This window comes from Phyllobates terribilis, unplaced genomic scaffold (genome assembly GCF_046119375.1).
Source record: "Phyllobates terribilis strain yellow unplaced genomic scaffold, ASM4611937v1 Scaffold_7__3_contigs__length_470593459, whole genome shotgun sequence".
NCBI classification, from domain to species: Eukaryota; Metazoa; Chordata; class Amphibia; order Anura; family Dendrobatidae; genus Phyllobates; species Phyllobates terribilis.
The window spans coordinates 11,527,831-11,545,443 of record NW_027362767.1 but is presented as its reverse complement, the minus strand read 5'-3'; the positions used below and the strand labels follow the sequence as shown (position 1 = coordinate 11,545,443).

The 17,613-nt window shown below is 50.2% G+C and overlaps 1 protein-coding gene across 4 annotated transcripts in view; it reads left to right on the top strand.

The window, feature by feature from the left end:
• The window catches only part of CEP128 (centrosomal protein 128), a 331,982-nt gene extending 319,416 nt beyond the window's left edge, over positions 1-12,566 (top strand). For all 4 annotated transcript variants that reach the window (XM_073638150.1, XM_073638151.1, XM_073638149.1 and 1 more), the window contains one exon: positions 12,055-12,566. In XM_073638150.1, the coding sequence (XP_073494251.1) occupies positions 12,055-12,140 (86 nt within the window). In that variant the 3' untranslated portion in view covers positions 12,141-12,566. The remainder of the gene's footprint in view (positions 1-12,054) is intronic.
• Positions 12,567-17,613: the final 5,047 nt, after the last annotated feature.

Here is a 17,613-nt window from a genome sequence, read left to right as displayed (position 1 = left end):
GGCAGGGCCAGCTGTGGTGTGGGAGGGTTAGCTGTGGTGTGGGCGGAGTCAGGTGTGATGGGGGCAGGGCCAGCTGTGGTGTGGGCAGGTGTGGTGTGGGCAGGGCCAGCTGTGGTGTGGGAGCTGTGGTGTGGGCGGAGTCAGGTGTGGTGTGGTGTGCGCAGGGTCAGGTGTGGTGTGGGCAGGGCCAGCTGTGGTGTGGGCAGGGTCAGGTGTGGTGTGGGCAGGGCCAGCTGTGGTGTGGGCAGGGTTGGGTGTGGTGGGGGCAGGACCAGCTGTGGTGTGGGAGGAATCAGGTGTGGTGTGGGAGGGGTAGCTGTGGTGTGGGCAGAGTCAGGTGTGGTGTGGGCAGGGCCAGCTGTGGTGTGGGAGGGGTAGCTGTGGTGTGGGCAGGGCCAGCTGTGATGTGGGCAGGGCCAGCTGTGGTGTGGGCAGGGCCAGCTGTGGTGGGGGCAGAGCCAGCTGTGGTGGGGCAGGAGCAGGTGTGGTGTGGAAGGGGTAGCTGTGGTGTGAGCGGAGTCAGGTGTGGTGTGGGAGGGGGTAGCTGTGGTGTGGGCGGAGTCCGGTGTGGTTTGGGAGGGGTAGCTGTGGTGTGGGCGAAGTCAGGTGTGGTGTGGGAGGGGTAGCTGTGGTGTGGGCGGAGTCAGGTGTGGGGCAGGGCCAGCTGTGGTGTGGGCATGGCCAGCTGTGGTGTGGGCAGGGCCAGCTGTGGTGTGGGAGGGGTAGCTATGGTGGGGGCAGGATCAGCTGTGGTGTGGGCAGGGCCAGCTGTATTGTGAGCAGAGTCAGCTGTGGTGTGGGAGGGGTAGCTGTGGTGGGGGCAGGGTCAGCTGTGGTGTGGGCGGAGTCAGGTGTGGTGTGGGAGGGGTAGCTGTGGTTAGGGCGGAGTCAGGTGTGGGGGCAGGGCCAGCTGTGGTGTGGGCAGGGTCAGCTGTGGTGTGAGCAGAGTCAGCTGTGGTGTGGGAGGGGTAGCTATGGTGGGGGCAGGGTCAGCTGTGGTGTGGGCAGGGCCAGCTGTGGTGTGGGAGGGGTAGCTGTGGTGGGGGCGGAGTCAGGTGTGGGGGCAGGGCCAGCTGTGGTGTGGGAGGGGTAGCTATGGTGGGGGCAGGGTCAGCTGTGGTGTGGGCAGGGCCAGCTGTGGTGTGGGAGGGGTAGCTGTGGTGGGGGCGGAGTCAGGTGTGGGGGCAGGGCCAGCTGTGGTGTGGGCAGGGCCAGCTGTGGTGTGGGCAGGGCCAGCTGTGGTGTGGGAGGGGTAGCTATGGTGGGGGCAGGGTCAGCTGTGGTGTGGGCAGGGCCAGCTGTGGTGTGAGCAGAGTCAGCTGTGGTGTGGGAGGGGTAGCTGTGGTGGGGGCAGGGTCAGCTGTGGTGTGGGCGGAGTCAGGTGTGGTGGGGTGGGAGATGCTGTGGTGGGGGCGGGGTCAGCTTTCTCAGCTCTGCTTCATGCTAAATATAAAAGCTCTGATTGTGTGAGAAGGGCTGCACCCAGTAATCTAAGTGATACATCGTTGGATTCCGCTTCTCTTTACCTACATTACGCTGCTCTATGATGAGGTAGCAAAAACTTGCTGACAGATTCCCTTGAATGGGCCTCGTCATGTGACTTGGGCAGGTGGGTATTAGGGGCAACCTTCCAGGTCAGTGTAAGTAAATTTGTAGGGACGGCAATGCTGATATCGGACTTAAAATGTGCAAATAAGCTTTTCTGTGAAAATAAAGTTGTGACTTGTCAAATTCTGACGCAAACAGAAATGCAACACAATTCCAAATGTGGAGCCCCCCAGGTACAATAGACGTCCCCCAGTATCTGTGAGCAGTGGTATGTGATGTGGGGGCAGCAGTGATATGTGATCTCTCAGTGCTAGGAATAGTCTGTGTATATACAGTTGTGCTCAAAAGTTTACATACCCCGGCAGAATTGTTCCTTTCTTGCCCTTGTTTCAGAGAATATGAATGATAACAAAAATACTTTTTCTCCACTCATGGTTATTGGTTGGGTGAAGCCATTTATTGTCAAACTACTGTGTTTTCTCTTTTTAAGTCTTAATGCCAACCAAAAACATCCAAATGACCCTGATCAAAAGTTCACATACCCCAGTTCTTAATACAGTGTATTGCCCCCTCTAACATCAATGAGAGCTTGACACCTCTTGTGGTAGTTGTGGATGAGGTTCTTTATTTTCTCAGATGGTAAAGCTGCCCATTCTTCTAGGCAAAAGCCTCCAGTTCCTGTAAATTCCTGGGCCATCTAGCATGAACTGCGCGCTTGAGATCTCCCCAGAGTGGCTCAGTGATATTGAGGTCAGGAGACTGAGATGGCCACTCCAGAATCTTCACTTTGTTCTGCTGTAGCCAATGACAGGGCGACTTGGCCTTGTGTTTTGGATTGTTGTCATGTTGGAACGTCCAAGTACGTCCCATGCGCATCTTCCGGGCTGATGAGTGCAAATTTGCCTCCAGTATTTGCTGATAACGTGCTGCATTCATCTTTCCTTCAACTTTAACCAAGTTTCCTGTGCCTTTGTAGCTCACACATCCCCAAAACATCAGCGATCCACCTCCGTGCTTTACTGTAGGAATGGTGTTCCTTTCATCATAGGCCTTGTTGACCTCTCTCCAAATGTAATGTTTATGGTTGTGAACAAAAGTTCAATTTTGGTCTCATCACTCCACATTACCTTGTACCAGAAGTTTTGAGGCTTGTCTCTGTGCTGTTTGGCATATTATAGGCGAGATACTTTGTGGCATTTGCACAGTAATGGTTTTCTTCTGGTGACTCGACCATGCAGCCCATTTTTCTTCAAGTGCCTCGTTATTGTGCATCTTGAAACAGCCACACCGCTAGTTTTCAGAGAGTCCTGAATTTCAGCTGATGTTATTTGTGGGTTTTTCTTTGTATCCCGAACAATTTTCCTGGCAGTTGTGGCAAAAATTTTTGTTGGTCTACCTGACCGTGGTTTGGTTTTTACAGAGCCCCTGATTTTCCATTTGTTAATCACAGTTTGAACGCTGCTGACTGGCATTATCAATTCCTTGGATATTTTTTTGTATCCCTTTCCTGTGTTATACAGTTCAACTTACCTTTTCCTGTAGATCCGTTGACAATTATTTTGCTTTCCCCATGACTCACAATCCAGAAACATCAGTGGCTGGATGAAAGACGCAAGAGTCTGTCTGGATCCCAGAAACTCACTCAGCTTTTATGCACACACACTGATTACAAGCAAACAGGTCACAGGTGAGGATGTTACCTGTAGTAGCCATTCAAACCCATTTGTGTCATATTCTGTGCATGTTATCAGGACAAAATCACCAGGGTATGTGAACTTTTGATCAGAGTCATTTGGATGTTTTTGGTTGTCATTAGGATTTAAAAAGCGAAAACACAGTAGTTTGACAATAAATGGCTTCACCCAACCAATAACCATGAGTGGAGGAAAAGGTTTCTTGCTATCATTCATATTCTCTGAAACAAGGCCAAGAAACAAAAATAAATGTGTATATATATATATATATATATATATATATATATATATACACACACATACACTGTGTATATGAAGTTATATAGAGAATGTTCTCTGCATTTTCTAATGTCTACAACCTGTTATCTGCTCATTATCTATTCTCGGTCTTAGAGATGTTGGTCCTTGTTGGACTCCTTTTTATAGTGACCTCCAGAGTTTTCTTCCACATCTTGTCACTAAATGGGTATGGGACCCTTCATTGCATATTATAGCCAGGGAGTAAAAGCTGCCCTGGCAGAAAACATCTCGATGTCTGGTGAGATCTGATTTGTGTCTCCATATAGATGGTAACAATGTATCAGTGCACTAGATTTTCTTGTCTGAGGCCACATCCCCATGTTGAATCATCCCCATGTTGTATCATTCCCTAGGGATGATTTCCAATTTATGGGGGGGGGTCTAACCATCAGAGGGGACGCTCATGTGTGAATGTGGCTCTAAGTCTTGTGAACTTAAATGGCCAAAGATGGACAACTGAATGAATCCAAAGAGCTACACACAGGCAAGCGATTGTGTGAGCAATTGGCGGTGGGGTGGCCCAAAATGGCATATTGAGTGATGTGGGCACCGCTGGTGTAGGCAGAGTATTTCTCCATCTGACGTTGGTAGAGCATAGGTTGCAATGGGAGGGAAAAATAGAAAAACCTAAAGCTGCTGTTTCACTGGTATTGGCACTCTTTACATTAATTTAGTATGGAAACACATTTTGACTCGCCTGTTGTAAATCTCAAGAGATTCACCTGTGATTAAGTGTTGGTACCCACGTGACATGAATTAGCCAATGAATGACGACTTCAGTATTTTAAAAAGCCTCATGGTAGGCCCTGTTCCTTTGTATTAACAGTGAAGACAAAGGAGCTGTTTGAGGACCTCAGAACTGCTATTATTAGCAAACACTTCCAAAGGGTATAAGGTTGTCTCTAAAGACATTGGTATCCCAGTTTCAACAGTGCACAATGTTATTAAGAAGTTTGCCAAGCATGGAACTGACAAGAACCTCCCTGGACGTGCGGTAAAGAGGAAAATTGACAAGAGATATCTTCAAAGGTTGGTGCGAATGGTGGAAAAAACATCATGTAAAACTTTCAAAGACCTGAAGGCCAACTTGGAACAGTCTGGGTTCATGGTTTCAACAAGTACCATATGCCGCACACTAAACCAAGCAGAGCTGTATGGGCCAAGGAAGAAACCATTGCTAAAGAAAAGACATAAAAAGGAGCTACTGATCTTTGCCAAAGAGTACCTTGACAAACCACAATCCTTATGGGAAAATGTTCTGTGGACTGATGAAACAAAAATAGAGCTTTTTGGCAATGCAAAGAAACAGTTTGTTTACTGAAAGGCGCAATGAAGCTTATAAGGAAAAGAACACCTTACCAACAGTTAAGCATGGTGGAGGATCCATAATGCCGTGGGGTTGCTTTGCTGCGTCAGGTACTGGAGGACTTGACCGTATGACAGGAATAATGAAATTTGATAATTATCAAGAGATTTTAGAGCGAAATGTCCTACCCAGTGTAAGAAAACTTGGATGGAGTGGAAGATCATGGGTCCTCCAGCAAGACAATGACTCAAAGCACACATCCAAAAGTACACAGGAATGGTTGAAAAAGAAAAAATGGACTGTTTTAAAAATGGCCAGCAATGAGTCCTGTCCTCAATCCCATTGGAAATCTTTGGGGTGAGCTGAAATCTGACATTGGGGAAGAGAACCTGCAAACATTCAAGAGCTCGAACAAACTGCAAAGGAAGATGGGAGAAAATTCCAGCTGAGAAGAGCAAGAAGCTTATAGATGGTGTGAGGCAGTGACCGGGATCGTATACGAGGGACGTTATATATCCCCCAGAATGTGTACAGAGACCTATTAAATCCATTGGAGTGCATTGCAGTCATAGACACAGCTGCGGCTACAATGCAGGAATGAAGGTGAGCATTGATCTGGTCAGGCTATCTGGCTAAGGCCGATTAGTAAAACCCGGCAGGGCCTTCATTTCTTGGAGGAGGCTACAGGAGGCAGTGGGGCGGCCTCCTCCCTCCAACCCGGGTTTTCCAGTGGCTCTTGCCACAGGTCCTTTAAACCCTGCACTAAGGATTAGTGTTGTTCAGTGTTGGAGCCTGCTAGGAGCACAGCAGGAAAGCTCAGCAGGACTGAGGGTGGCTGAACCACCGCCTAGGAAGGCTCTGCACCTGTCAGGCTCTGAGCTGCCCGCGCGGACGTTGCCCATGGCAACCGTTGTTTATGGACTCATGTTAACCCGGCTGCGAACCGGAGGACTTTCTGTTTACCTGTGAGTTGCTGAATAAAAGCTGTTTATGTTGGACTTGCTTGGGTCACTGCCTCAGTTTCTGCACGGTGTGAACACCGCCGCCCTACAGCTTGGTGCGAGAATGCGGGCATTGTGACTGAGGCATACCCCACCGGCAGCTGCATGACCACAATCCGGCCGGCCACCTTTCAGCCCAACCCTGTGGACAAAATGGAGGAGCTGTTAAGGCAATTGGTCCTCACGCAGCGGCCGCAGCAGGAGCTGTTCAAGCAGCAGCAGCAGCACACCAATGAGCTGATTGTGCAGCAGCTCACAGCCCTGCGGGAGACGCTGATGGCACCAGCCCCGGAACGTCAAGAGGCCCGGGACAAGGTTCGCTCAGCATTGAGGAAGATGGGACCGGAGGACGACGTGGAAGCCTTCCTGTCCATTTACGAATGTACAGCAGAGCGGGAAAACCTACCAGCCGGCCAGTGGGCGGAAGTGGTGGCTCCGTTTTTGGTCGGCTATGCCCAGAAGGCCTACTTCGACCTCGGTCGGGAAGACGCCCAGGACTACCAGAGGCTCAAAGGTGAGATCCTTACCTGACTGGGGGTCAATACATACGTGAGGGCTCAGCGCTTGTTTTCATGGGCCTATGTGGAGACCCGACCCGCCTGGTCTCAGGCTTATGACCTCCTGCAGCTGGTAAAGAGGTGGCTCCAGCCTGAGACTTTGTCTCCAGCCCAGATAGTGGAGAGGGTGGTGGTTGACCGGCTGGTGAGGACTCTGCCAGCCGCTATCCAACGTTGGGTGGGGCAAGGGGTCCCCGGCACACTCGACCAGGTGGTCAGCCTGATCGAGCGCTACTCGGCTACTCAGGACTTCATTCGAGACTCCGCCAATCCCTGCCAACCCAGGAGTCGGGAAAGGGGTCGCGTCCCTCTTCTGGGGACAGTCAGCACCTTAACCGTGCTGAATGGCAACCCCAGAGTGAGAGTGGCAGGAGAACAATTCCCTCCCAAACTGTCATAAGACATAACAGTACCTCCACCCTTAGGTGCTGGCGGTGTCAGGGGCCGGGACATGTGGTTGCTAATTGTCCCCTGACTACGGAACCCATGGACTGCGGATATAGCCGCCGGGTCTCAATGTACGCCCAGACCGTCTGCACAGCGACCGCCGACCCCCGGGACAGTGAACTCCAACTATGCCAAGTACTGGTTAATGGGTACCCCACGAAGGCCCTCCTGGACTCAGGGAGCCTCGTGACTCTGGTACATGGGTCGCTGGTGGCAGGAGACAACCCCAGTGGACGGCCAGTTGGGGTTGTGTGTATCCATGGGGACCTCCGAGAGTACCCAACTGCGGAGATAGTTTTGTCCACGCCATGTGGAGATATAAAACATGTGGTGGGGGTGGTAAAAACTCTTCCTTATGGGACTGTGTTGGGAAGAGACTTGCCCCTGTTCTGGACTCTGTGGAAAAACAAAATCCACTCTCCCCCGGTAAAATGTATTACAGGCGCTGTACCCGACAAACCTGCTGTAGGGGTGTCCAACCTAGGGATAGAGTGTGACCCCGATAGGTTTCCCTTAGAGGTCCTGGCAGGAGAGGTCGAGGAGACCCCATTGATCCCCGAGCTGGAAGTGTCCCGGGACACGTTTGGGACGGCTCAGCTACAGGATCCCACCCTGACTCAGGCGGGGGAAAGGGTGGTAGAGGTAAACGGCATAACCCAACAGCCCGGTGCAGATACTGTATTTCCACGCATGGTAGTCAACGGTGAGTTGCTGTATAGGATAGATAAGATCAGGGACGAGGTCGTAGAACAGTTGGTAATACCTCAGTCGTACCGTCGGGTGGTTCTAGATTTGGCACACACACACCTGCTGAGTGGACACTTAGGGGTAAAAAAGACGCAAGAACGTATCTTGCGGCGGTTCTTTTGGCCTGGGGTTTACGCGGAGGTCAAAAGGTACTGCGAATCCTGCCCCGAATGTGAGTTGACCACACCCACCGCAAGTTTCCGTAGCCCATTGGTACCCCTGCCAGTGATAAGAGGTACCTTTTGAACGGATTGCAATGGACTTGGTAGGGCCCATTGTAAAATCCGCTCGTGGCCACCAACATATATTTGTGGTCGTCGACTATGCCACCCGGTAGCCTGAGGGTATACCACTACGCCACACCTCGGCAAAACTGATTAGACAGGAGCTGTTTGCCATGTTCTGTCGCCTTGAACTACCTAAGGAGATCCTGATGGATCAGGGGACCCCTTTTATGTCCAAAGTGACAAGGGAACTGTGCAAACTGCTAAAAATTAAACAATTGCACACCTCGGTGTACCACCCTCAAACCGACCGGCTAGTAGAACGGTTCAATAAAACCCTCAAGTCCATGTTAAAAAAGGTGGTTTCTAAGGACGGAAGGGATTGGGACATGTAGCTACCCGATTTGATGTTCGCCGTTCGTGAGGTACCCCAGGCTTCCACAGGGTTCTCTCCCTTTGAGTTATTGTACGGCAGACACCCTAGGGGTCTGTTCGACGTAGCCAAAGAGACATGGGAACAAGAGCCGACTCCGCATAGGAGTATAATTGAACATGTGGCTAGTATGCAGGACCGGATCGCGGCGGTCATGCCCATCGTGAAAGAACATCTGTTAGATGCCCAGGCAGCTCAGAGGCGCACATATAATAAAAGAGCCAGAGTCAGAACTTTTAACAAGGGTGATCTGGTGTTAGTACTGGTACCCACAGCCGAGAGTAAGCTCATGGCCAAGTGGCAAGGGCCTTACAAGGTTCGAGAAAAGGTGGGGGAGGTAAATTACCGGGTGTATCAGCCGGAAGGAGGAAACCTGAGCAGCTTTACCATGTAAACCTGCTGAAACCTTGGAAAGATCGAGAGTGTTTAGTTACTGACGTCACCCCGGGTATATCACCAGAGAGTTCTCTACCTTCAGCCAGGGATGCGTCCGGGGGAGAGGTCAGGATAAGTGATGCCCTCACTAAACAGCAGCAACGGGAGTCACTGGTGCAGCACAATACCGACGTGTTCTCAGAGCTACCGGATAGGACTACGGTTATCTAACATGACATTGTCACCGAACCTGGGGTAAGGGTGCGACTTAGGCTGTGTGCCCACGATGCGTTTTTTAAGCGTTTCCGCAGCGGCAAAAACGCTGCAGAAATGCTTAAAAAATGCATGGTAGAAGGTCTGCCATGTCCCCCAATGATAATCCGCATCTGCTGCGTTTTCGCTGCCATTGACTTGCATTAGATCGCATGGATTACACATCACTGTATATGTAGATGCGCATTCCATGCGTTCTAATGTGCAGATGGTACCCAGGTCTAGAGAAGAGGAGACTCCTCCGGACCCGGGTACCGTAGAAAACTATAAAAAAAAGAATAAAATAAAAAATAAATATATACTTACCTTCTGGCGACCCGCGCTGCGCTCCTCCTTGCTTGCCGGCAGTTCGCGATGGACTGAAGGACCTGCGCTGACGTCATAGACATGTGACGGGTCACGCGATGTTGACGTCGGCCGGTCCTTCAGTGTACCGCTGCCGGCAAGGGAGAACGGAGGGAAGCAAGACAGCGCGGGCCATCGGAGGGTAAGTATATATTTATTTTTTTCATGTCGGTTGCATGGATTTATATAGTGTGACCAAGTTGACAAGCAATTTCCAAGTGATGCTAAAATCGCTTGTCAACCCGCATGCGGAAATGCATGTGAAGAACGCTTCACATCCGCATGTCCCTGGCAGGAAAACGCATGTACAATCCGCGTGTACAATCTGCATGTACAATCTGCATGTACAATCTGCATGTACAATCTGCATGTACAATCCGCATCTACAATCCGCATGCGTTTTTTTCTGCCAGGGAGATGCAGAAACGTTCAGGAAAAAATCCTGAGCATTTCTGCATCGTGGGCACATAGCCTAAGACGGTACCGGGTACCCGAGGCCCGGAGGCAAGCCATCACGGCTGAGGTAAAACAAATGCTTTAGTTAGGCGTCATAGAGGAATCACGGAGTGAGTGGGCTAGCCCCATCGTACTGATTCCAAAACCAGACGGATCATTACGCTTCTGTAACGATTTCCGGAAATTGAATGAAGTGTCAAAGTTTGACCTTTATCCAATGCCCCGGGTGGACGAGCTGATTGAGAGACTGGGGCAAGCCCAGTACTTTACCATGCTCGATCTCACCAAGGGTTACTGGCAGGTACATCTCACAGATTCGACAAAGGAAAAGACCGCCTTTGTAACTCCAGAGGGTCTATACCACTATGTGGTCTTACCTTTTGGGTTACATGGGGCCCCGGCTACATTCCAGAGGTTGATGGACATAGTGCTCAAGCCTCATCAGGAGTACGCGTCCGCGTATCTAGATGATATCATCTTTAGCACTGACTGGCATACGCATCTATCACACGTACAAGCGGTGCTGTATTCTCTCAGAGCTGCGGGGTTAACGGCAAACCCAACAAAATGTGCGATAGGGCTAGAGGAAGCCCCAATATTTGGGGTATGTGATAGGCCGAGGAGCTATCAAGCCCCAAATCAATAAAGTTGAGGCCATAAAAAACTGGCCTAAACCGTCAAGTACAAAGCAGGTGAGGGCGTTCCTTGGCATCCTTGGGTATTACCGCCGGTTTATACCTAATTTTGCTGGGCGAACGGCGGCCCTGACCGATCTCTTGAAAGGGAATAATTCGGTAATGGTTCAGTGGAACCCTCAGGCAGAGGAAGTCTTTCAGTCCATGAAGTTGGCCCTGTGTGGACAGCCGGTCCTCATCAGCCCCAACTTCAAGGAAACCTTCATTGTACAGACAGATGCCTCGGAGGTAGGCCTAGGGGCGGTATTGTCACAAAAAGTGAATGGTGAAGAGCACCCGGTCACCCAAATGAGTAGAAAACTTGTCCCGGCAGAGAAAAACTATAGCGTGGTAGAGGAGGAGTGTCCCGGGCACCCTGTATGGTGGCAAATGTTCAACCCCACAAGTTTGAACAGAGGGGGGGGATATGTGAGGCAGTGACCGGGATCGTATACGAGGGACGTTATATATCCCCCAGAATGTGTACAGAGACCTATTAAATCCATTGGAGTGCATTGAGGTCACAGACACAGCTGCGACTGCAATGCAGGAATGAAGGTGAGCATTGACCTGGTCAGGCTATCTGGCTAAGGCCGATTAGTAAAACCCGGCAGGGCCTTCATTTCTTGGAGGAGGTCACAGGAGGCAGTGGGGCGGCCTCCTCCCTCCAACCCGGGTTTTCCAGTGGCTCTTGCCACAGGTCCTTTAAACCCTGCACTAAGGATTAGTGTTGTTCAGTGTTGGAGCCTGCTAGGAGCACAGCAGGAAAGCTCAGCAGGACTGAGGGTGGCTGAACCACCGCCTAGGAAGGCTCTGCACCTGTCAGGCTCTGAGCGGCCCGCGCGGACGTTGCCCACGGTAACTGTTGTTTATGGACTCATGTTAACCCGGCTGCGAACCGGAGGACTGTCCTGTTTACCCGTGAGTTGCTGAATAAAAGCTGTTTATGTTGGACTTGCTTGGGTCACTGCCTCAGTTACTGCACAGTGTGAACACCGCCGCCTTACAATGGCTATAAGAAACGTGTGGAGGCTGTCAGCAATGCCAAAGGGTGGGCAACCAAGTATTAATTAGGGGGGCAACCAAGTATTAATTAGGGGGCCTTTATTGCTGCACATGCTGTTTATTCTGTTTCTTCTTTGAAATTGCAACATGGAAGTTGAAATACAGTGTTTTATTGTTGTATTACTTTAGACCATTAATTAAAAAATCCTGAGGATATAACTTTGGTACATTTATTTCTAAAGATATTGTCCGGTGTATGAAAAAAATGAAGGGGTGCCAATAATGGTGAGCAGCCGTGTAGGTTACAGTGTGGAGGTGAGGGACAGGGCGTCTGCTTCTGGATGCCGTTTATTAATTCTCCATGTGGTGATTTTGGCCTCAGTGAATGGAGGGTGGGTTACGACTGGTGGGCACAGAGCCGCTGGACTAAGGTTGGATGTTGTGCTTCTTTAAAGTCATTTGTGTGTTGAGCTTTATAATGGCTGTGTCATGAATTGAAATGTCCCCTCACTCTGTAACTGTGTCCAATACACCAGATTACCCCCCCCCCTGCCTCCCATCTAACTGGCTGAAAACCTTGTTAAATTATTGTTTTTTTTGTAAATTTATGCAGGTTTTTTTTTTTTTGCAATCCCTTAAATAAATATTTTATGACATTTCTTCTTCCAGCTCCAGTGAAAAAAGGGCATCCTCCAAGTGTGGAGAGTGTGAAGGAGCACAGCATTGGCATTGCACTGAGTGGAGTGACCCCCTGAGAGATGAGCGGCCCCTATACTCTGCCCCCTGGTCACTGACCGCTGCCTCCGCACTGGTTACTGTGCCTCTGAGGATTGATGTTGGACCTGTCGCTCTCCTTTCGCACAACCACTGTCCATCATCTGCTATATGTAATGCCTTCTTGTGGGGGGCTTCTTGAGGGGCTGGTGGGATCTGCTCAGGCCCCTAAATCTCTGTGTCCATCTGTGTGGAGGTGGTAGTGTGATGATGGCAGCTCTTGAGCCCATCCCCTGCTTGGACCTCATACGCTGGGTATCGCCCCGCAGGACGTTCCTATGTGCCAGACTTGCTGTCAGATCAGGGATTATGTGTTTTGTCCTTCTTGACTTGATGTGAAAAGCTGCTAATACTCGATATAAATCTGCTGTGATAATTGTTGTTGACAATAAATCATTTATAATTATTATGGCCTCATTTTCCTGATTATTTAGAATATGCTCCCGCTAGGCATCACTGTGCCCATATTTTTTTCTGCACACTGGCGCTATTAAAGGGAATCTGTCAGTAGGATCCACCCTCTCAACCATTTAGGCAAGTATTGTGGCCCCACTACGTGTCTTTAAATGATATCTGGACTGGACTACTCTACAAATGAAAGGGGGCGTTACCAGTGTGAGACATGCAATGACTGACAGTCCTCTCTCTTGATCTACATGTCTCACACTGGTAACACCCACTTTCACTTATGCTAAGCTCTGGAGGCGGAGTCATGAGGAGATCTATGTCCAGCCCATAGATCTTAACAGCTCATTTACATCTCACTCGAAAATGTAGATTGGAAGAAAATATTGTAGTCCAGAGATCATTTAACGACACGTAGTCGGGCCACAATACTTACCTAGATGGTTGGGAGGGTTGATCCTACTGACAGATTCCCTTTAAAGTGAGTGTTAAGCATTTTCGCACATTGACTTTATTTACTTATGGTGAGGAGAAAGGGCCTGACATAAAGGGATCTTGGTTAAGTCTGGCAATGCTGTGTGTCTACATGGATTGCTGTTTTTTTTTGGGGGGGGGGGGTATGTTTGGGGTCTTCACACCGTGTGAGTGGGCTTCTTCTTGATGTTGATGTCAAGAGATCAGGGGGTGGTGGGGGTGTTATCACTTATTCTCAGCTGTGGCACATTAGGGGAATGTTGTAAAGTGGTGAAGGCGGCATCTGTGCCGCTAAGTGTTGTGTTTCAGCTCAGTGGCTTCTTTGTTGCCTGATAATCTGCTGATGTTCTTGGAATCAAGTGGGAGTTTCTGATGTGTGATGATTGTTTGGGTGAGTTGTTTGTGGGGTTGAGTTTGTTGTGGTGTTGAGTTTGGTGTGGTGTTGAGTTTGTTCTGGTGTTGTTTATGGGCTTATCTTTGTCTAGAGATATGATTATCAATGGTGCTTCTCCATGATTATCAATGGTGCTTCTCCATGATTATCAATGGTGCTTCTCCATGATTATCAATGGTGCTTCTCCATGATTATCAATGCTGGTTCTCTACAGGCTCCTGACTGTTGTGTTAAATCATGTCAGCTGTGTGTGAGCCCCATTGTGATGATTACCTGGCAGGTGGGGGGTTCATTTCTGCTCCCTTCATGGGTTCTGGAGTATGATCTTTTCTGTAGAATGGTTCTCCTATGAGCTGACTTTGTGTTCCCCCATCACGTGGGCATTGTGGCAGAATCCTGTCCATTTGACATGATGTTGTATGATGGCTTCTATATTGTTTTAATTACTCAACAGTAGTGTTGAGCATTCCGATACTGTAATATCGGGTATCGGCCGATATTCGCGGTATCGGAGTTCCGATACTGAGTTCCGATACTTTTAGAATATCGAATACCAGAATCGGAAGTTCCCATAATGCCTGCGCTCTGCTGTGTCTCTGAAGGATGACAAGCTGGATGGCAGCGCTCAGCTGCTACCAAGCCTGTCATCAGAATGCCATCCCAGCGTTAGAGAATTCTCCTAATTGTTTAAAAGCCGGTGGGCGATAAAAAGCCGCCGGCTTTTAAGCAATCACACAGCCCCATACTGCTGCCCCGCAGCCTCCCATCCCGATCCTCCACTCCCCCCGCCACCTCCCATCCCGATCCTAAGTTAGGACCGGGCGGGGAGCGCAGCACCAAGGAGCGGGGAGCGAAGGACCCGGGCGGGGAAGCCGGCAGTGAAAAGACTTCACCGCCGGCTTTCCCGTTCTGTGCTGTGCTCCCCGCTCCCTGATGTACGCTCCCCGCACCCTGTTGCTTCGCTCCCCGCCCGGTCCTAACTTAGGATCGGGATGGGAGGTGGCGGAGGGAGCGTACATCAGGGAGCGGGCAGCGCAGCACCGAACTGGAAAGCCGGCGGTGAAGTCTTTTCACTGCCGGCTTTCCCGCCCGTTATTTCAAATGAACAGCTGAGGTATCAGCTGATGCTGATCAGCTGTTCATTTGTAGTAGCAGCGGTGCCCTCGGAGGGTTCATGTGAGTTCATGAACCCGCCGATCACCACCTAAAATAAAGTAAAAAATAAAAAAATACACCTATACTCACCTAGACACCTAATTCCCCGAAGCCATCGATCTCCTGTAATAAAATATAAAATAATAAACCACAATTTTATCCTTACCCCTCGTAGTAGTCCACGAGTGTCCCACGATGATCTCCAGTTTAGAGCAGCCACATAAAATGTGACCGCTCTAAACCGCTGCCGCCGCAACAATGACGGGGCCGTAAAGCAGCCCCGTCATTGCATAAGCGGGTTCGCCGGAGTTCATGCAGCGCTGCTCCGGTTAGCTCCTTTACGGCCCCGCTGACCGTGAGAAATTCCCACGGTACAGCAGTGCCGTAAAGGAGGTCACCGGAGCTGCGCTGACTGAATGCACTCCGGTGACCTCAGTCAGGGGCTCACGCTGTCGGGAGCAGATATGTTCCCGGCAGTGTGAGCTTACAGCAGCAATGACAGTTGTCACCATCTCCAGATGTGACAGCTGTGCATGGGAGATCAGCGCAGGAACGTGGACAGGTAACTATTTTTTTTTTTTTTAGTAAACTAAGAATTAAATAAAATTGTGTAATTTATTTGAAATAAAACATTTTTTTCTGGGTGTAGTGTGTTTTTTCTTTTTAACACTTTGTAGGTTAGTAATGGGGGTGTCTTATAGACGCCCATCATTACTAACCTGGGCTTCATGGCAGCTGGCGCGGACATGAACCCACCACTATTACCCCACTGCCACCGCACCAGGGCAGTGTGGAAGAGCGAGGCTAAGTTCCAGAATTGGCGCACAAATAGGATGTGCCATTTCTGGGGCGGCTGACGGCTGGTGTTTCTAGCCTGGGAGGGGGCCAATATTCATGGCACCCTTCCTGGGCTATTAATATCAGCCCCCAGCTGTCTGCACGCAGACATCGCGCAGACTCCCGCAGACACCGCGCACACACCAATCATGACCGGGACATTCAGCTTCATCTTGTACCACCCCAGGTGCTCAGCCATGATCCAGGTAGACAGGAATGGTATGGGATTTATCTTCAGTCCCAGGTAGTCCAATGTAGTCTTCTTCTTTAGCTCAGCTGCATCTCTGGTAGAGATTCTCTACCAGAGGTGTGGCTGACCTGTGCCGCCGTGGGAAAGTTCATGTGAGTTCATGCAGTCAAGCATGAACTCACATGAACCCTCCGAGGGCACCGCTGCTGCTACAAATGAACAGCTGATCAGCATCAGCTGATACCTCAGCTGTTCATTTGAAATAACCGGCGGGAAAGCCGGCAGTGAAAAGACTTCACCGCCGGCTTTCCAGTTCGGTGCTGCGCTGCCCGCTCCCTCCGCCACCTCCCATCCCGATCCTAAGTTAGGACCGGGCGGGGAGCGAAGCACCAGGGTGCGGGAAGCATACATCAGGGAGCGGGGAGCACAGCACAGAACGGGAAAGCCGGCGGTGAAGTCTTTTCACTGCCGGCTTCCCCGCCCGGGTCCTTCGCTCCCCGCTCCTTGGTGCTGCGCTCCCCGCCCGGTCCTAACTTAGGATCGGGATGGGAGGTGGCGGGGGGAGTGGAGGATCGGGATGGGAGGCTCCAGGGAAGCAGTATGGGGCTGTGTGATTGTTTAAAAGCCGCCGGCTTTTTACCGCCCGCCGGCTTTTAAACAATCAGGAGAATTCTCTCACGCTGGGATTTCATTCCGATATTTGTGTCCCATTGACTTGCATTGATTTCCGGTATCGGAATCGGCGATATCCGATATTTTTTGGGTATCGGTCCGATCCAATCCGATCCGATATTTCCCGATATCGGAAGGTATCGCTCAACACTACTCAACAGCAATAATCCGAATCAACCTAGTTTGTTCAGAAAGCCACATTCAACAGAGAGGTCAACTTGTGTTTGCTGGGCATCCACAGTGTGTCCTCAGATTGTTTGGATCCTTTGGGGTTGTGGTCCTTTGGTTCTTTGCTGGGTGTGATGTGTGGGTGCGTTTGGTGGCAGGGTTCCCTGACCTTGGTTTCCATTAGCAGTCAGCTGGAAAGCGTTGTGTGCAATCATTGGAGCATAAATGTGGAGGGCAAGGTCTTTGCTGACCGTGGTCTATGGTGCAGACCCTCTAAGTGCACAGCAGAAATATACCAGAAATAGAATGAATTAAGGGACAAGTTCTACCCTTCATGCTACACTCTGCCTACTCATAAGCCTTCCCATAACACAACAAGCTTAATACACAACCCACCGACCCTTTTCACTTACAACCACATCCATCCACCTCCTCTTACAACACACTGCCCTTCTATCTACACACCAACACTTGCCTTTGACACACACTAGAGCTCACTGAGGCCAACGTGTGACGGTGTGTGTAACGGGGTGTGTGACAGGGTGTGTAACGGGGTGTGTGACAGAGCAGCCAGAGACGGCAGGCCAGTCAGCAATCCAACAACCTTTATTGGGACTGCGAGAATATAACCCCAAACATAGCTATGGTTCCTTAGACTTTTTCAAGGTGCCACACAAAAAGGACAAACCCCGGGGCGCCACCCGGGAATCCAACACCAAGAAAAATGCAACAACACTCATAGACGAAGTCCAAATCCAGCAGGGTGGCAACTGATCTCCAATGTCCATACACGGCAGCACGACCTGCCATCGGCAGCAGGTCCTAGCCCTTCACACAGCACAGCATCAACTAACAAACCAAACACGGGGCTTATTGTTCTCCTTCTCTTGGGACCAGCCTCCAGGTTGGCCAGAGATACACACACACAAAATAAAATCTTCTACAACTCCAGCTCCAGCCAGTCTGCACATTTATGTATTTAAGGGAAGCCCCCCGCAGAGAGGAACAAAGACAAACATGCTCCCACCAGATGCAGGACAGAAAATGCTATTATAGGCCTGATTACAGCATGGTCCATGAAAACCAGCTGAGGGGGGGGACGGGACTCTGTCACACAACTTGTTCATCTCCACCACTTCTCCTAAACATGTCTGCCATC